This window comes from Centruroides vittatus, unplaced genomic scaffold (assembly GCF_030686945.1).
Source record: "Centruroides vittatus isolate TY-2023 unplaced genomic scaffold, ASM3068694v2 scaffold_752, whole genome shotgun sequence".
Lineage (NCBI taxonomy): Eukaryota > Metazoa > Arthropoda > Arachnida > Scorpiones > Buthidae > Centruroides > Centruroides vittatus.
Genome location: NW_027122716.1, coordinates 3,069,994 through 3,091,088, shown reverse-complemented (window position 1 = coordinate 3,091,088; position 21,095 = coordinate 3,069,994). Strand labels below are relative to the sequence as shown.

Genomic DNA, 21,095 nt, shown 5'->3' with positions numbered 1-21,095 from the left:
TGTATCGTCTCTATTATTTTTCGAATTTAAATTTGTTCAATATGGATTGAATAAAGTTAACTTTCTTCGAAAACATGAACTGTTGGATAATGTTTAGTAATAAGAATAGTATGTGTTCTGTATGGATTTAATCCAAAATCACGTGATCGCTGTAATGTTAAAGCATTTTATCCGTCAGATATATGCTTTTTCTGTTTAGATCCATGCAAATTAACGTAATCACATCTTTAATGCTAAAAGTACAAACTTAGAGTTCTTAAAAGACAGCATCATCACTTCTGTATAATTTTAGATATACATTTCCTTTTAACTTATTAAACCTATCTATACTTTTACACACATTTCAAGTAACTGTAAAAGCCTATTAAATATAAATTATCAAAGAAATTCTTAATATTCAAGTATTTTGATACCTTACTCATGTTAATTCTAGCAAAAACAAAAATAAACAATTTAAAAATTAGAGATATATTCATTACTTCACTATTATTAATTGTGAAGGTAAATTTTGTTTTATAATTCTCAATTTTGAAAACTAATAAGTACAGCGGTCCTTCTATTTACTATTCTTCCATATAATAGATTAATAATGTTGTAAATTCAGATATGACATAAGATTAAATAAAATTATATCCCTAAACTTTCATTACTTTACAAATTATGCTTAATTTGATCTTCAAGTTTTAATCTCAAAAAATATTCTAAAATTTATCTAACGACTTCATAAATATACAACTTTATATCATAACGTGGTAATAAATAATCATTTAATAATTCGTTTAAGTATAAATTTATAATTCCTAGTGATAATAATAATAATATAAAATCTTAGATAGGTAAGTAATATTATATGCATATAAAAAAAAATGCATATAGCAACAGATACGTATGTTGCTAAGTATGATTAAAGGCAAGTGAATAAATGCAACTTTTTAGATCTAGAAGTTACTATTCTGTACATATCACAGCAGATAAAAAGCAGTAATAGAAAGTGGCAATTTTATCAACTACGGAATTGGTGAAAGATTATGCATTAGCCGGTCGTGTGTCAAATAATTCGTTGACGATATTTTCGTTTGCTAAAGTGCTCGTATCACCGAGATCGCGATCGTTTCTCGCTATCTTCCTGAGTATGCGTCGCATGATTTTTCCGGAACGTGTCTTGGGTAACCCTCTAGCGTGATGTATATATTCAGGTGCTGCAAAAGCTCCAATTTTTGTACGTACTAAAATATAAATTTAATATTATTATGTTTGAAATATTTAAAATTATTTTCTATTAGAAGAATATATTTTATTCTGTATTAGTAATCAAAAATTAAAAATCTTACCTTTTAAAATTAAATCTTTAATTAATTCATTTGTAAATTTTTGTCCCTAAAAGAAAGAAATAGAAAAATTAATATACACAATAGAATCTGTTTATTTTATCAATCATCTAATAATATAAGTTTTGGGATGTGCCAACTCTAAGTTAAAATATCTTAACTTAAAATACTTGTAAAACCTGTCTTCTCATGCTGTTTACCTGAAGATAATAGCAACTATAATCAAAACTGATTACAATGAGCAATCGGTCTCAACACGTGGCCAATAAAGTGCAATTATCATCAGTTCTAGTTGTCAGTCTTAACGTTTTAAATTCTGATCATTATTTGCTTGAAGTACAATAGTTTAAATTGATATTACTATGTGTTTTTTAAGTCAAAAAACCAGAATTTTTACTAATTATATAGTCTTATTGTACTTAATATAAGTTATCACCAATACCAGTAAGTCCAATTATAAGCAGATTCTACTGTAGTTCATTATTCATTGAAAATTTGCAAAAGTTAAACGTTTTTAAATCTTTATCATTGTATATATTCTAAGTTATAGTAGATTAAAGAAGCATAAAAATTAATTCTAGCTTATGTTTTTACATGAGTCACTCTAGAACAGGCCTGGCCAACCCAAATTGTTTTGCGGGCCACTTTGATCACGCGTAACATTGCGGTGGGCCACAATTTAGGCAAACACGCTTTTAAAAAAGTAAAACAAATACAAAATGAATAAGATTTTATTGTTATACCAAGAGTTCGTACTCATACTTGCTCATAATAACAATGACACATACAAATTTTCATTTATTTAAAATCTAAAGTTCTAATAGATATATAATATCGCTTAGATGGCCACACAATTTAACGTGGCAGGCCACATGCAGCTCGCAGGTTGGCCAGGCCTGCTCTAGAGCCACAGTTTAGATACAATATGAACACATGTTACTGTAGTAGAATGATAGAACTCATTTTTTTAAATCATAGATTAGTCTATGCTTTGTGCTGTCTTAAATTTTAATTTTATGCAAACAATTGATCATTGTAATTTTTTCTTTCCATCAAAAGGTCTCTATCCAAACTGCAATATATTAAGGCACACGCAAAAAATAATTAAATGAGATTAAAAACTGTCTTTTTGATGTTAAAGAGAATCATAGCCCTTGATGATGTCATTCTTTAGATTGTGTTTCAAATACACTTCATAGGAATCCAAGAACTCCATTGTATTGTTATTAATAAGACCTCATTAAGAGCAACAATATGAGCTAATTACCTCTTTTAAAACAACAAAACAATATAAACATTCTCCTTTAACAGGATGAGGATGTGACACAACTGCAGATTCTGCTACTGCTTTGTGTTCTATTAAAGCTGATTCAACTTCTGCTGTGGATAACAAATGTCCTGAAACATTAAGCATATCATCTATTCTTCCTGTTATCCAAAAGAATCCATCCACATCTCTTCTAGCACCTGCAATGATTTTGTATAGATTAACTTTGATTAAGTATTTGTATTGCTAAAAATAATTTTAAAATTCCAAATAAATGCAATAGTTACAAAGTACATTTTAAAGAAAATGTCAACAGAATTATACATTGTTTTTGAAACTATTTTATTCTGTTTTCACACTGAAGTCATAGCGTAAAACAAGTCCAATTCCAAACATAGAGAATACAGTTAATAAAAAAAACCTTTCAATCTACAGCCATAATGACAAATAACTTGTTAACATTTTTGAAGTGAAAAGTATGTTTTACCTAGAAATGCTATTTGCTTAGATTAAATTTTTTTAAAGGATAGAATAAATTCAAAGTATCATCTTTGTAAAACTTCTGTATCATCATAAGACAATTGTTGCAAATATCTTAAGAGAATTTTTTTCACAGATATGAATATCAAGATATCAAAAATATATTTAGATGTTGATTGACTCACAGAGGAATATCAAATGATTTTTATAATCTCCACTTGTCTTGTGTTGTTACAGCTGTTACTGGATTTTGTTTCTAGAAGTTTGTTTGTAGCTGATATTGTTTGGTTCTAGATTGTTTGAATTGCCTAAACAATTCAAAGAAACAAGATCATCATCTTCCATTACATAATGTACTTTTTTTGATTTGTAATATATTGAATGTTGTTGAAAAATGTTTATTTTCTCAAATATTTACCATAGTTTTAAATTAATTTTAAAGTTGTTATGCCAATTTTTCATTATTGCATTTTGTCATCATTAACAAAATTTAGAAGTTTAGACTAGAAATCAACTCAATAATTTGATCTCGTCGTCAGTATAGTTCATTGAAACAAAGAAAACATCCAAATAACTTAATCAATTTTTAACAATTGACAATATATGGACTAATAGGAAATTCCAATAAAAATATCTTTTTAAGATAATCTTTAATTTAGGGCTTGTACGTAACAAGATGCTGTAGATCTTAGTTTAGATTAATAGGAGAAATAATTTTTGTTTGTTTTTCATTGTTAAGCTTGAAATTATTTATATTAATAACATAATTATCATGAAATAATCTTACTGAAGAATAACACTTTTTATATAAAGGACTTAAGAAATTCTTGTGAAAGATATGAAAATGATTTTTTCCATTCAATCAGTTGCTAGATCTATGTTCTTCATTATAAAAGGTATATAATAAGTTATTTTTAAAACTAATATTTTTTTCAAGAAAGAATAAGAAATTAAATGCTTAACCAGTTTATTTGAATTTTATATATGGATATTTATCTACAGTTGAATCTGTCTATCTCAAACATGTTTATCTTGAAATTTATTTTCTTCCCTACATTTTCAGCCTAAATTCAATATATTTTCCTTGTTTATCTCAGATAGTTCTCTCCCAAACCTGTATATTCCAATTACAAATTCAAAGCCCAGTGACTTCATTTTGATAGCATAAATTGCAATTGAGAAATCATCTCTTGCAATACAGTACAGAAAAGCTGTCCAAAATGGAAATTTGTCAAACCAGAAAAAATATACAGTACTGTGCAATTCTGGTTTATGCAGGTTTTACTGTACCTAGTTGCAATTAATGTTGCTTTTCTCCAATTGGCTATGTGTTTGGAGTGTGTGTGCAGTGGTGATATTCGAAATATTTAACAAGGGGTTCGCTAGCAGAAAATTTTTCCCTGACAATCATCGACAAACGAAATGGAAGTTTTAGCTAGAAATAAATACAATACCTTTTCTTGCGATATATCTAACAATCAGTGGCGTATTTGGAACTTAACGAGCCCTGGGTGAAGACCAGGTAACAATAGTATTTTAGTGCTGTCAACCTTTTTTTTTTTTTTTTAGGCAGAGAAATTCTTCACCGCAAAATGGTACTCCTGGTTATAGACAGATGTCGTCATCTCTCGAGATACATTGTCCTTTTTCTTTCGCTGTCCATAACCCGACACGTATTCCACAGCCATCTTGTATTATCTTGCGCGCGTGGCATTCTGGGATCTCTCTTATGACTGGATCTACTTTCAAAAACTCTCTTGAATCGATCGCGATTAAACCTTGTTTCAGTCGAGATTGAAACGGTCGAGAGAGAGATTGCACCAAGACATAGTCCCCGACCTTGCTCACAATCTAGATTGAAATGCTCGGTGCAAACGGGGTATAAGGCTCTGGTTTAGTAGTATTACAGAGTATAATATGCATATTTTAATATATTAAAAAAAAAAACAAACCCAGAAATGTTACGTGTGTTTAACAAGGTTCGGAAAACTGAAAATTTTAACAACGGGTTCGGCCGAACCTGTGCGAACCCGCTGAATATCACCACTGTGTGTGTGTCTTATTAGTTGAAGAAAGTTGGGCATCAGAAACTATTGACAAACTATTGACAAACTATTTCTGTTTTAAGGTATGTCAAAAATGTTTTATTTATACCTATATTAGGTATATACAGGGTATTTCAAAACTATATGTCAAAAATGTAAAGGGCAGGTAGACGGGACCTAATTAAGCAGATTTCATAAATGAATGTGGGTGCGAAAATGCAGCGTTGAGGTGCAATTACGTAAGTCAGTATTAACAACAGGTAAGTGAAAAGACAAAAGAAAGCAACAATTTATTTATCAAGAAGTTTACAATAGCTGCTAGAAAGAGCGACCACCAACAGCAATACAAGATTCACAGTGACAACGCATGGATTGGCGTACATTAGTAGAAAACATCAGGCATGTCACGCACATTTCCAGCAGCAACAGACAATCGGGCAACCAGATCTTCTTCAGATGTTATGGGACTACCGTACACCATGCTCTTAATGTGACCCCAAAAGAAGAAATCCAAGCACGTCAAATCTGGGGAGTGCAGTGCTCAAGGAACAGGTCACTCCATTCTATCCAATGCTGGCCATAGACAGCATCCAAGTGATTCCTGATGATCCTGCTGAAGTGAGCAGCTGCTCCATTTCCTTGTGCAGCACCATACACAAAATGCATGTCGGCAAGCTCGGTATTGGTGTAACGATGCATGTTGCTCAAAATCTGTGCGGAGAATGATGATTCAAGCCAGCGAAGCACTTTCATCCGCCGAACTCAACAGTGCCCTCTCACTGCATTTTCGCACCCACATTCATTCACGAAATCTGCTTATTTAGGTCACCTCTACCTGCCTTTTCATTTCTGACATATAGTTTTGAAACACCCTGTACTGTACTTGCTTTTGTTTTAATAAAATACTGTACCTCCAGTTATAGCTATTACTGTTTACTATGTGGGAACTTCTATATCTTGAAACCTGTCTATCTCAAATTTTTTTCTTGTTCCTGTGAGATTTGAGATACAGGACCAACTGTATATTTCATCATTAAAAAAATAAATACAATTGTGTCCCAGTATCTGAACTTCCTGTATTCAAATTCTTGTTATAATGCATGTTCTTTCATACACACTGCTATACTGGAATTCACTAAACCCAGTATTATGAAATTTTCAAAGTAGATTTGTGAAAATTCAAAAGTAGAACTAATAAAAGCATGAAGTTTGGAGTGATTCCAGTGTTGTATACAGTGCTTTAACTGTACAGGCAGGTGCATAGGTTTAGGGCCCAGGACAAAGAGGATCATAAAAATGGAGATATCAAAAAATGGTCAGTATTCTATTTTTATTTTCAAATTTTAAAGTCTGCTGCCATGGAAGCAGATTTCATAACAATTTCGATTAAAGCTACAACTTAAATGTCAGTTATTTTGTTTTTTTTTCAAAAAAATGGAGTCAAAAATAAAATCATGCACAGGGCATGTGAAAAGCTAGTTTATAGCACTGGTTGTATATGTGTATATTGCAGGTTTTTAATATAGTTCATTGAAACAAAGAAAACATTCACATATCTGTTTGTGAATGTTTTCTTTGTTTTAATGAACTATATTGTCTATTTGTGAATGTGATCTGTTGTTACATAGGTCGGTGGTTCACAATCTTTTTGTTTTGCAAAATGATTTTGAACAGAAAATTTGTACTCCAGATTGCTTTAGATGGATTCACATAATGATAATATTAAATTATAAAATTTTATAATTTAATATTATCATTAAGTATTTACAATAGTTATGATGAGTTTTTTCAAGAAATTCATACCTGCATTTATTAGAATTTGAGAAATTCATATCCAGTTGTACAAATAATGAATAAATTTGTTGCATTAAGCCTCTAAAAATTAATGTCTATACATTTACACAATATATTTATTTTTATTAGTGGGACAGTTTTTATAATTTAATGCTAGAATTAAGAATATCTTTCCAGATAAAAGTCTAGAGCAAGGTATTTTTACTTATCTTTCATCAGGATAATTTACTTAATCTTTATCTCGTGATAATGTATTTGCTATTGATAACTTCTTCACAGTGAAGAATATTGCCAATTCCATTAGTTTTGCAATCAGAATGTTAAAATTAAAGATAAATGAATGCATTCCTAAACTACAGTATATGCTCTGAAGAAGTTGATTTTCCCTCTGTTTAGAAAATCATGCCATCTTTCTATTTTATGTGGATATGTTACTTAAACCACACCAATACTATATTTTTATACATGGTGTCCAGGGGCAAAAGAGATCTTCCAGCATTTCTTAAGTGTATGCATGTGGTGCATGCTTGTTCTAGTAATAAAATAATTAATGCTTAATCTATTACCTGAATAGATATTTAATTTATATAAAAAAATGCCACTAGGCAGACCATGCTCTACAAATAGACTGCACCCTAATGACATTGACCAATAGCTGAACATCCTAAATAAGACTGTTGATGGCTTGATCACTTGCTATTGGTGCAACTATAACAGGTTGCACCAATGGCATATATCTATGTAATGATGCACCTGATAAATGTGCATTATTGGCTCACAGAGAAATTTGGCAACTGCTGAATAGAACAACATGGCCCTATTCCATGGCCATGTTTCTCACATATGACCCTTCTGGATTTTTCCAATGGAGTCATCTAAAAGCATTAGTGTATGATCCCAGCAGTGTTGTGTGATGATGGCAAACTGGACAGACCTATATGACAGACTTGTGACACCAGGAATGCTAAGTGCCATCCATAATGCTATGTTTGACCATCTACATCTTTGTATTGTTGCTGAAGGCAATACAACAATTTTTGAATTTTGAACATGTTTTAAATGTGTTTCTCTAGTAAAATAAAGCTCACATTTTTGGATCAATTTTTGCAATGTTGACATTATTCTCTACAGTCAGATATTATTTATATGTTATGCTAAATCACCTTAAATTGATTCCCTTCAGTTATTTTAGCACTGGATGAAGTGTGCACTACATGCATACACTTGTACAATGCTGAAAAGATCTTTTGTCTCTGGACAAATGTTTTAGTGGCCACCCTATTTTCAAAGGCAATAGATTGTATTTAAAACTAGTAACTGCTTTTTTTAAGTTCTATTTCTTATTTTGTAAAATTTAAAATCTAAATGACATCTATGTTTTTATAATTTTAAGATATGAGAAGTTTAGTTTGTTTATAATATTTTCAGTTTTATATTTAGGTAAAAAAAATAAAAATCTAGCCTAATAAATTCAATTATAATATTATATTAAAATCTTACCATCTCCTGTACAATAATAACCAGGAAATTTCTGAAAATATGTTGTTTCAAACCTCTTGTGATCTCCAAACACAGTCCTCATCATACCGGGCCAAGGTCTTTTGAAAACCTTTAAAAAAAATAATGTATTTATAAAATTATTTATGGAAATATATTTTTCCAATGATTAAATATTTTTGCAAACGAGATCTCAATGCAGATTTAAAAGCTTCGGATTAGTAATATATATTGAATCAATAAATCAATTTTTAATCCTACTACGTTATTAATATCATTTCATTAAAAGGTTTTTCACATTACTATTAAATAACATTAAAAAATTCACGTGTAAGAAGTGTTAGGTGGTGATAAGATTTATTTAAACAAATTTTTATGATTTAAAAATAAATAGATTAAAAATTCTTAAAAATTTCACACATTAAATATGTGAAAAGACTTCCAAAACTAAAACATCACAATAATCAATTATATTAGAAGAAATAATTAATTATATAGTCCAATTATTTTTCACATAAATTCAAAAGACATATATATATATGTAAAATTTGCTAGTATGACTTTTCAAACTCATGTTGTGATGAATCATTCACTCATTGCATTAGGAAACGAAACACAAAAGTATTTCAAAATGCAGTAATAATTTTTAAAAAAAGTTTGAATTCCGAATTAAATATCTGAATCATGTACAGTACAACAAACATTAAAGAAATCTGTTAAATTTCATTTATTGTTTTAGTTCACTAATTGAAAAATAAGTGAAGTAATAGAATAAATAATGTACGTTGCATGATTTTTTTTAAAGTCACGACGATGTTGTATCATCAACATTTAAGTTTGTTGTTTATTTAAAATAGAATTATTGGGAAAAATGAAACTAACACTATTATTAATAAATACCACCTAAATATTATTTTTTATAATTTATAGATGCAAGGATAAAAATAAAAGAGGTAACTAGTTTCTTAAATAAGTTCCAAAAAGTTTATTTGAGAAATATTTTTCTTCAAAGAAGCTTTTTCATTAATAAAGAATATATAAAGTTTACAATCAATAACTTCCAAGTATTAGTTTTAAAAAGATTTTAAAAACATACCAAATATCCTTCACCTGGTCCAGTTATCTCTTTACCATTTTCATCAACAATAGCCGGTATAACTCCAAAAAATGGAAATGTCTGAATTAGAAATAATTATTTTATTCCATAAAATTAAGATTAATTATACTGGCAAACTAATTTCTGAATCAAAAGACTCACTGCTGATCCTGGTTTAGTGGGTGTACATCCAGGTAATGGAGTTAACACATGACCACCCTATTTTTAATTAATAGGTATATTTGTAAATTTATAAATTAAGTATTAAAAATATTAATAAAAAATTAATATAGCAATATTTAATTTCTTACTGTTTCTGTTTGCCAAAATGTGTCAACTATAGAGCATTGCCCATTTCCTATTACTTTGTGATACCAAACCCATGCTTCTGGATTGATAGGTTCTCCTACAGTTCCTAAAACTCTTAATGTTTCTCTCTTATATCTAAGAAAATATTGTAAAAAGTGTATATATATATATACATTTGTATGAATTAAAAACAGCAAGAACAAACATACTTGTAATGATTTATCTCATACTTTTTGTTTTGTTGTTAATAATAATTAGCGAGGTTGAGGCCGAAGTTTTAAACGCAAAAACATATACGTTGGACATTCAGCGCCGCTTTCCCGTAAGCCTAGAAATTTGACAATGGCATTTGGAACGTCAGTGGAATCATGCTCGACATTCCAAATGCCATTGCCAAACTTCTAGGCTTACAGGAAAGTGGCGCTGAACGTCTGACATACACATTTATGCGTTTAAAACTTCGGCCTCAACCTCGCTATTATCCAAATTATTTTAAAACATCCTTATTTGAAAAACTTTGGCTTCTCATTTACAAGTATGATTGCATAAATTATCTTTTATGGAAGTTACAGGATTTTACAAAATAGAAGGAAAAAATTATGAAGTTTAATATTTTCAATACTATATGTTTATGAATAAATTAACTACAGGATGGTTATAAAGTCTTGATTTATTTTTGTGAAAATCCTAACAAAAACATTTATTTGCAGGTCATGTAGAACATGCTGACCCAAGAAAAGAGAGAATGTGCTGTGATTTCTGCACATTTGGGTAGATTAACATATTATTGCTAAACACATGTTCCAACAAAACTATCTATACCAAGAGAACATGATGCATTGCTTGGCAGATGGCATAGTTGTTCTTCAGCTTATGCAACATCTGGACACAGGATCCACATTGAACTCCTAGCTTAGCTCTCCTGGTTGATAGTCCTCCCACCCATGTTATTGCAATCTCTACACATTAAACTGATTCCTCATAAGGTATGGTGGGTCTTCCAGAACATTGGACAGAGTTAACTCTATCCATTCGCCTGAATTTGTTAATTAACAGTCTGATATTGGTCATGGTGGGATCAGGCTTCCTGAATTTTTAGGTAAGGTTTGTGTATACTTCTATGTATGTTAATCTACACAAACATGCACAAACCTCAGCAATTCACTCTTTTTGAATCAGCATGTTTCATATTGCTAACAAAATCATTTATTTGTAGGTCTTTTCACAAAAATGGATAAAACTATAAATCACCCAATATTATAGACTAAATGGAAGTGGAAAAACAAGTTCTCATTAATGAAATCAGTCATAAAAAGACTAACTAAATCCTTTACTCAGTCTAACTAAATTCTGAAATAGTTTTTAAGAACACAAATAAGTTATTCAGATCAAAATTTCACTTGTATAAATATATAAAGAGTAAAATAGAGATAGTTACCGTATATCTCGGCGGATAAGAGGACGTTCGGATAAGACAATGTATAAATTTTCGTCGAACTTTTATAGTTTTAGCATATATCTGTCCTATAAGACGACCCCCAAACTATCAACAGCCTATGAATTTAGTTTAGATCAGTAATCATAATCTGAATAATAATACTGTATAGCGTATACGGAATTATGTCCTATTTGTAATTTTTCGAATGAACCAATTTTATTTTCTTGCATCTGGCAATTTTTGCAAACATTCGCACTAATTCGGGCATTCGGGTAATGACCTAGACTATTTACAAAAACATCCTATGGGCTATTCTATTTTGTGCACATACCCTACTCTCTTCTAGTAAATAATTACCAGTTTGTCTGTCTTTTTATAATGGTTTTAATTTATATAAATTTTAATCTAATTTTTTTGTATCTGTCCTATAAGACGACCCCGGATTTTCGGGGCCATTTTTTGTTTCAATTATCGTCTTATCCGCCGAGATATACAGCATATGTTACTTTTAGAAGAGAGAAAATGCCAAAACTAACATTTTTCTATAGGAAAAATTCATTACATTTTCTATTCTCCTCTGAAATGTATATTTAACATCTGAATTATCCAAATAGAATATAATTTTTAAAAAATTTATATACGTTCATAATTTTTATCTTTAAATTAATAACTAGAATATATTTAATTAAGAAGTTATCTTTATTATAATCCAGTTTGAATGTTTTAAGAGCTGTATTGTGCATCAAATATATATGTAAATTTTGAATGTTTTTTTTTTTTTTAATATAAGAATTTTATATACAGGATGATTCAGAAAGGTGGAAACTTTATTATACTTTCTTCACTATAACTGAAAATGTGAAAGTTATGTTTATGAAAGTGATACTTGTTAGATTTATCATACATGATTTACTAATATTGTTGATATACCTTGAAACTCATTTAAAAGAGCATTCAAATATCTTATTTACTATGGCAGATTCATCAAATTTTCCAATTGTAAAGTTGTAGAAAATAATGAAATTCATCTAAAGCTTGCCTCAAATCAATTTTATTGAATTGTTGTTTTTTTACTTAAATTTCTCCGAGAACATATTATGAAACAATAAGTCAACTTTACATTTATGAGCATGCAGAGTAGCTTACTTCTGCAATACAAAGAATGAATGCTATGCAGAGAAGTTTCTTTAACATTAAATATTGCATCCAAATTTAGTTAATGATATACTAAAAATGCCATCCTTCAACATCAACACACAACTGAGAAGAGGAGGTGATTGAATCAAATATTTTGAATGATGTCTGCAGTAACTTCTGCACATTCTGCTGCAATTTTGCAATGGTAGTTGTAGAAGTTGAATAGACCCTATGTTTTAGGAAAACATCCAATATAGTTATGACTGGTAAGTATGGTGACTATTCCACAGATTCCCCTCAACCCAATGATGATGATGAAAACATTACATACAACAGACTGAGCTTAACAAAAGCCTTTGTCAGTTGTATGCAATGTCTTAGATTTGTACAGGAATGACTAACATCAAAGACCTCCAAATATTAGGTATTCCGAAAATTCTTAACACAGTAAATTTCTGCATATATTGGGATAGCAATTTTAAGGCATTCTACTGGCATTACTTGGTGTGCATGCAATGGACCACAACTATAAACATGCCTGTCAGAGACAGAATTGTTCAATTACTGCAAAACTTGGCATACATATATTTAGGTGGTTAATTTTATTTTGTCAATGAGTGTATGTACATATTTGTGTTCTTAAAAACGATTTCAGAATTTAGTTTAACTAAATCCTTTACTCAGTCTGTCTTTATGACTGATTTCACTAATGAGGACTTGTTTTTCCATTTCCATTTAGTCTATAATATTGGGTGATTTATAGTTTTATCCAATGTATTATATATATAATAAACAATATCTAAAATAACTCTTGGAGTCTTTCATATTTTTAAAATTACCTTTTTACATAATTTTCTCCAAATTTCATTAATGCTCTAATAGCAGTTGGAGCTGTATAAAATTTAGAAACTCCATATTTATCAACAATATCCCAGTATCTTCCAGGATCTGGATGAGTTGGTATTCCTTCAAACTGAAAATATTTTAACATGTATACGTTGAGAAATTTACATAGAATAAAGTATGACAATAATTAAATTAAACTTACAAGAACACTAGTTGCGCCATTTAGTAATGGTCCGTACACAACATATGAATGGCCAGTAATCCAGCCAATATCTGCTGTACAGAAATAAACATCTGGTCTGTGATAATCAAAGACATACTTTAAGGTTGTTGCTGCATATATCATATATCCAGCAGTAGTATGTAATACACCTTTTGGCTTGCCCGTAGATCCACTAAATAAAGAGTTTGCACCATTATTTTCATTTAGAGAATTTTAAATTCAAAACATTATTAGATAATTACCTTGTGTAAAGAATGAATAAAGGGTCTTCTGCTTCCATCCATTCTGGATTGCACTCTTCATCTACATTAGACATTTCATCATGCCACCATTTATCTATTTCTGAATTCCATGTGATCTAAAATATACTCATACATTAAAAATTTAGTAATTTTTACATTTTTATTAACAAATGCTATACTTACTTCTAAATCATATGTGGGCCTTTTAGCTGGCTGACACACTTTTGTATTGCATCCATTTATCTCTGATGGTGGACTTAGATGGCATACAACAATATTAGCAATTAAATTATGTCCTCTGTTTTAAAAATTATATACTTTCAACCATTACGTGCAATATAAAAGTTGTTAATTTTAATTCTTAAAGTTTCTACTTACTTATCTTTACATTTTTCAATGGCATCATCCACTATATTTTTAAGATTTACCAATTTTGTTCCTCTCCACACCCCATCTGTTACATTTAAAATTTATTGTTTAATGCATAATTAAAGTAGTCTAAATGAATATTAATGTAGAAAATTAACAAAAAAAAACAGCAGGCTGAAAATATACCTGCTGTAACGAGAAGTGTGCATTTTGCATCTAATATTCTTTCAGTCAGGGAATCAGATGAGAATCCTCCAAACTGCAAATTTCAAAACATTTCAGCTGCAATTATTTTAATATTAGAACTTAACTGTTTTTGAATATTGATTTATTTTACTTTAGTTATTAACTAATAAGGTTTATAAGAATTTATTAGTTTTGCAACATTCAACAATCTTGTTATCCAATATTTGTGCAACTAAATCAGAATCATTGTAATAATTAAATTATATCTTGCATATTAACAGTCGACTTTCTTTCTTAAATCTGTTGTTTAAATTATATTGTGCATTAAAATTTTTTAAAAATATGAATCTTAACAGATAAAAAATGGGATTGAGTGATGATAAATGTTTATTTAAATGTTTTTTTAATTTTAGTTTAATGAAAACTTATGTTTGGCTTATAACATTGGCTTAAGTGAACATTTCTTATCTGACTACAGCTTCCAGTGTGAACTTCTTTACCAGACTGTGGTAAAGAAGGTGACACAAAAGTCTCTAAGCAAGGACAAAGGGTTCACTTTTAAATTACAGAATATAATTATGCAGGTGCCACTTAATTGGATGAGCATATAAATGAATTCCTCTCACTCATGCCAAATGTAGGATAACACATCTGATAAATGTGCACATGCATTGAAAGAACATCTGTTTGGAGACTTTTGAATCACTCTAATATATAGCCACAGTATAGCTAAAAATAATATCAGTACAGATAATAAGGAAGTTGAATGATATTCCTATCAAAGTATTTACAAATAGATAATGAATAATAAAATAATTAATTATGAAGCTATCAATCATTAATAATAATTAGTTTTATATTACAGTATTATGTTATTCTGTAAAGTTAAAAAAATATATAAGTTTTGCAGATTATATCTGATTATGATAAATTTTATTATTAAAAATTATATATGATATATAACTTACTACTATACAGTGAATTGCTCCTATTCTGGCACATGCCAACATTGCTACTACCAATTCAATAATCATTGGCATATATATAGCAACTCTGTCACCTTTTTTAATTCCTATAAAAATTGTAAATGTCAAAAAGACAAATTATTAAAATAACTATTATATAAAAATGAATTATATTTGTACCATTTCATGTTCTGCATTTTAATTTTTTTTTTTACCTTGCAATTTTAGAACATTTGCAAATTTAGACACCTCTTGTAGTAATTCTTTATATGTAATTTTTCTGGTGTCACCAGGATCATTTCCTTCCCTATATAAAAATAAATTTCATTATAGAAATTTAAAAAAAATAATTAAATGAAAAAGATATATATTTTTAAAATTTAATTTTAGCAATAATTGTTTATATTATGCTTTAAAATTTTAAATTATTAGACATATTGTTTAGATTTAAATGCTTACGTTCAATAAAATTTCACACAGCTATTCTTTCAGAGATTTAGATTGTAAAACATTAGATGTCAAGAAACATAAAACCGTATTTCCTTGAGATATTGTTTTGATAAGGATAATTAATAAAAATGTAAATAATGATTTCCTGATTCTATGAAAGATATAAATAAACAAACTATAGAATAAACAAATATTTAAACTCCTATAACTATTTCTTTTTTTATTTAATTATATTTTTTATACATATTTTATTAATTGTTAAATTATATTATAAAACAATTTGCATTTTCTTTTCAGTATATTTCAGTGAAATGCAAAGTAATTATACTTAAAAAAAAATCTGTTTAAAGATTGGGTTAATGTTACCCTAGGTATACAAAATGGCGGCTCATCTCCGATTCCAGCAATCGGATGACAGGGAACAGTGAGGACGCACTTTCTAACCTAACCTAACCTAACCTATTCTAATAAATTACCACAATTATTGGCAACCAAATTATCAGAATAGGTTAGGTTAGGTTAGAATGTGTGTCCCCACCGTTCCCTGTCTTCTGATTGCTGGAATCTGAGACGAGTCGCCATTTTGTATACCTAGGGTAACATTAACCAAAAATGGTTAGTGTACTTAGGGTAAAAGTTAATTTTTTAAAATATAACATTATTATTATTTAATATGGTAATATATGTTAACTAATATTATTTTATCTGTAAATAAATTGCTTTACGCTTTCTTTCTTCTCTCTCACTTTTTTACCATATTGTGAAATTCAGATATTTGAAAAAACATTATATCATACAATTTCATTTCTATAATATTGGTTTTACTGATTAGAGTATTAAGGCTAAAAAGTGTATTCATTCATTCAGAATGCAGCCTTTTAGATTAGCAAAGATTGGCATTAGTAATAAATATTTGAAAAATGAATAAATACTGTCAAAATATAAAAATATATAATCTACATCAGAACTTCAGAAAAAATAATGGAAACAGTAAATTTATCATTATAAATATTTTAAAAATGGTTGAAATTTAAAACAAAGAAAGAATATTTTTCATAACAGCTCATTTTTATCAGAAATATTCACAGATTATTTATAATTTATTCTAGTGTATAAAATATAAAAATATCTATTAAATTACAACAATGTAAACATAATTCATGAAGACACAGTCTTACAATCTAGAAGTCTAAAGGTTTTCAATGTTTGAAAATTTCTTAACTTGATTTTAATTCTTCCAAAGATATATTTCAATATAGTATTTTTGTAGTATAACAATAAAAAGTGGAATTAATAATGCATTAAAAAAGAAATTTGAATTTAACTATTTTATTTTTTATTTAAATTGAAATAAAATTCAAATAACAGTAATTATGATTATTTTTAAATATAGATACAACTCATCTTACAACAACCTGGTTGTAACTCAGTTTTGTCATAAATCTAAATAATATACGTAAATGATAACAATGCCAGATGGTGAAGAGGTCACACGATCTCTTTAAAAGTATCATACATGATACATATTGATTATTGTTTATAGTCATAAAAACCATTAATGTACTGTACATTACATTTACTATAGCTATTATGAAGTGTATTGTAGAGAATACAAGGTGTAGTTGCTTTTTATTTTAACTATATGTGCCTTGTGTTTGCTGATATGGCTAGTATAAATGCTTTATGCGATGACCGTTACAATCCCTCGACTATTCAAAGTTGTGATATAATTACATTTATTATATTATATTTTACATTTACATTTAAAAAATGCAATATCAAGTTGTTGTTGAATCGTCAATAAATTAATTATCATTATTTCCGAAGGTCATCGTTTATTTTTAATAAGGAATTATTAATTTTAAAATTATATACATATTAAACCTCAAACAAAATATATTCTTTAATATAAATGATTAATTAAGATCTAAAATATTGTTAAGGATATTTTTTTAAATGTAAATTATACGATGCAGTGGTTAAAACCATTTTCCAAATTGCAATAATATAATCATGTAAGCGTATGGGAAAATATTAGGAGCACGATAAGAAAGAGCATGTGCCGATGTATTAAATGAGAAAATATTGAAAATATTAAAAAAATAAAAACTGCTTTATCTTCGACGCGCGCTACTAAAATATGTCAAACAATACTTAAATAATAACATAAATTTATCATTCTTTAAACAAATAATTTATATACAGTATATTTAAAACTAATTTAATAAGAAAAAACAAAATAAGGAAGTAGATCTTTAAGCAATTTTTAAAGTATTTTAGCAAATTCAGCATAAGTGTTTTAAAATATTTTTTTTTTCTTAAGTGTTTACACCCAACCGAAAGCATATATTTCAAGATGGTAAATAAACAGTTTTTCTCATAAAAAAAAAAGTCTTTATACAAAACTTGTATATGGGAGAGAGTACTTTTATAGAGCAATGTAGTTGTTATAAGGAAAAATTCTCAGAAAAATAAATAATATTAACAACCAAAATTTCCTTAAAGTTTGAATCAGTTTAATAGAAATTTTCATTTTCTGAATACTTTTTCCTTAATTCATCTTAAAGAGAAGGGGAAAAACAATAATGATAATTGCATTACTCTTAGAAAAAAGAAAAAAAAAGTCTGTTTTATGAAAAGAAAATTACTTTTTAAGATTTCAATGAGATTAAATTAATCAACTGTAATTAATAAAATTATAATAATTTAAAGAATTCTATTAATAGAATAAAAATTATTTTTCTTTTATATTATCAGCCACCTTATGGTCATATACAATAAAATTAAAATAAAAAAAAATTTATGTAAGGTAGCATATAATATTTAATTGGAAGTTAAATTATAAATGATAATTAACACATTACACTTTGCCGGATAGGAAATTCTATAACTGTAGTAAAGGAATTGCATTTTGCAATTATATATATATATATATTTTTTTTTTATTTATTTATAAATTGTTTCTCTACTTTTCGACATAAAAATAATGTCGAAAATATAATTGAAAAATATATGTTTTTCCTCAATAAAATTAAATTAATCATTATTTATTTTAGGATTCTTCCACACTTATAGTGTGTTGTTTATTATTTATGAATTATTATATTTCATATTAATTACCACAAACTTTTGGTTGAACTTAAAAAGCATTTTCCACCAATCTTTTCGAAATACTTTTTAAATTTTACTCTACGATAATAGGAAAAGTGCGGCTGTCTAACTGTCTGTCTTTCCAATAAGCATTTAAAAGAAGGGCATTTAATGCGATATTTCTACTAATGAAATAAAAGAAAATCTCAAATTTTCTCTCATTATTTTAAGGAAAAATTGTGGCCTTTAATCTATACGCAACGCAAACTTTTGACTTTCGCACCTCTTTAGAATATCATTCAATGCAAAAAAAAAAAAAAAAAGATTTTTAATATGTTTTTCGATTAATTTATATTTTATATTTCTAATTTAGTTACATCAGTATAGATTTAGTATCTGTTTGGTATATAAAATAAAATGCGACACACGCATCATCGCGCTGTATAGCGTTAATAGACCATTAAGCGCAGGAAATTAATAATCAGCCAATTTATTATACATATGTTATATATAAAATATGTATTAAGTTTTTGTACGTAAAACTAGATTATTTATGTTTTATTAATATTATAATATATACATATATATAGAGTCGGGCGCGACGCGAAGCGCGCCGTCGCATCCGCCGGTAGCCTAGTTTCTTTCATTTTTTTTTTTAATTAAAAAAAAATAAACTACGCCCTGTACTTTTTAAAATATTTATATATAATATGTTCTATTTATATCTACAACGTTAGCCAGAAATTTTTAATTTAAACATTTAAAAATCTTACCAGAAAAAAGCTATCTCGTCACCGTAGCCTTTCTCCACGTTACGATCCAGCGCGTTATAACAAATATTAGTGGAAGCACCATCCATCCAGCGTATGCTGATTTCACCCTTTTCCACATTAAAATTATAAGTGCAGAAATCTTTTTTCCAAAAGGAATTCCAGTGAAACTGTTTAGCTATATCACCCCAAAACGTTTCGGGATCGTTAATCGACGTCTGGTACATGTGACTGTATTCTTTAAAGCTCGAAACGTAAGCATTTTTCTCGATATTCTTGTTAGGAAAATAAATCTTATCGATCATGCTTTCGGTAGCAACCTCCATGTTGGATTCGGACGCGATTCGACTCCACCTGACGGCCACGACGATACAGATACAAACACAAGTTAAGTAGGAAACGATGAATGAAGCTGGCAGCGCCGCGCGTGTGTGTTTTTATACAGTTGTATGACGTAAGTGTTTTCCTACAACCTGATACGATCGCCGAACAGAAGGATACGCCTTTCAATGCTACCGTCGGGAAGAGGTACGAACGGAGTAAACGAACTTGCGTAAAATCGTTAGAAACACCATTAAATTCCTTCCTTTATGTTTAATATACGTTCCGTTCTATAATACACGCGTAGAAATTAAAAAAAGAGTGTTCGACCGAACCGCAATAATAATTACATGACTGGACCACGTGACAGTTGACGCACAACGTTTAATAGTTAGCTGTCACGTGACTTTCGAAGGACGATTGTAATGGGAGAAAAAAAATATTTGAAGGATTAAAATAGCAAGTTCTATGAAAAGTGACGAAATCCGGGGTTTATTATTATTTATTTTTAATGTTAATTTACACACACAAAATTTCTGATTTTATCTTTTTTCTGTATAAATGTCTGTAACAATTATATTCTCTTTGTGTGTAAACCCCCCCTTTTTTTAATATAAAAATGGAGAAATTAGAGCTAGCATAAAAGGAAAAATGCTAAACATTTTAATTGCTGCAATATTTGTTTATATGAATGCGAAATAAATTATATATAAACTATATTATTTCATATGTATTAATGTAGTGTATACATTACTATTAAATTTCGTGTGTTAAATGTTACCTGTATATGGGTAATTTCCTGTGTATATGTGAGCGCGTATATACATTTATTATATGTATATTTATATTATTTATTTTATATAAATATAATAATGTATTAATACGTACGCATACACGCGACCATTGGATATACTTTATAAAAAATCTGTGGTAATATCTTAACAATTTTTTGGCGCTTTATTTTTATTTGCTTTTTAAAAACGAAATATAAAGAAATAAAAATATAGATTTGGCCCATTTTTGTAAAATATTTTTTATTTTCTTTCGAGACTGAATTTACTGTATTTGTTTTTTTTTGCTACTATTGATCCGTTTGGTCTTAATTGCAGTAACATAGTCTGTATTAAGGGAGTGGAGGATTGGTGAGGTTGGGGTGGGAGGAGGATAAAAACAATAGTCTTAGTATCTAAAATATACTGTACACTTATTGGCTGAGTATTTACAATAATGAAATTGCAAAAA

At 28.5% G+C, this 21,095-nt stretch overlaps 1 protein-coding gene across 1 annotated transcript; it reads right to left on the bottom strand.

Moving 5' to 3' along the window:
• Positions 1 to 451: 451 nt before the first annotated feature.
• On the bottom strand, positions 452 to 19,939 carry AcCoAS (acetyl coenzyme A synthase). Its single transcript, XM_067287948.1, has 16 exons — positions 19,536 to 19,939; positions 15,438 to 15,529; positions 15,226 to 15,329; positions 14,258 to 14,330; positions 14,081 to 14,156; positions 13,886 to 14,000; positions 13,703 to 13,818; positions 13,440 to 13,632; positions 13,231 to 13,364; positions 9,819 to 9,951; positions 9,670 to 9,726; positions 9,508 to 9,588; positions 8,415 to 8,523; positions 2,596 to 2,795; positions 1,332 to 1,377; positions 452 to 1,226 (listed from the first exon to the last, which is right to left on the bottom strand). Exons 1-16 carry the CDS (start codon positions 19,856 to 19,858, stop codon positions 1,027 to 1,029), a joined length of 2,052 nt encoding a protein of 683 aa, XP_067144049.1. The 5' UTR covers positions 19,859 to 19,939; the 3' UTR covers positions 452 to 1,026.
• Positions 19,940 to 21,095: the final 1,156 nt, after the last annotated feature.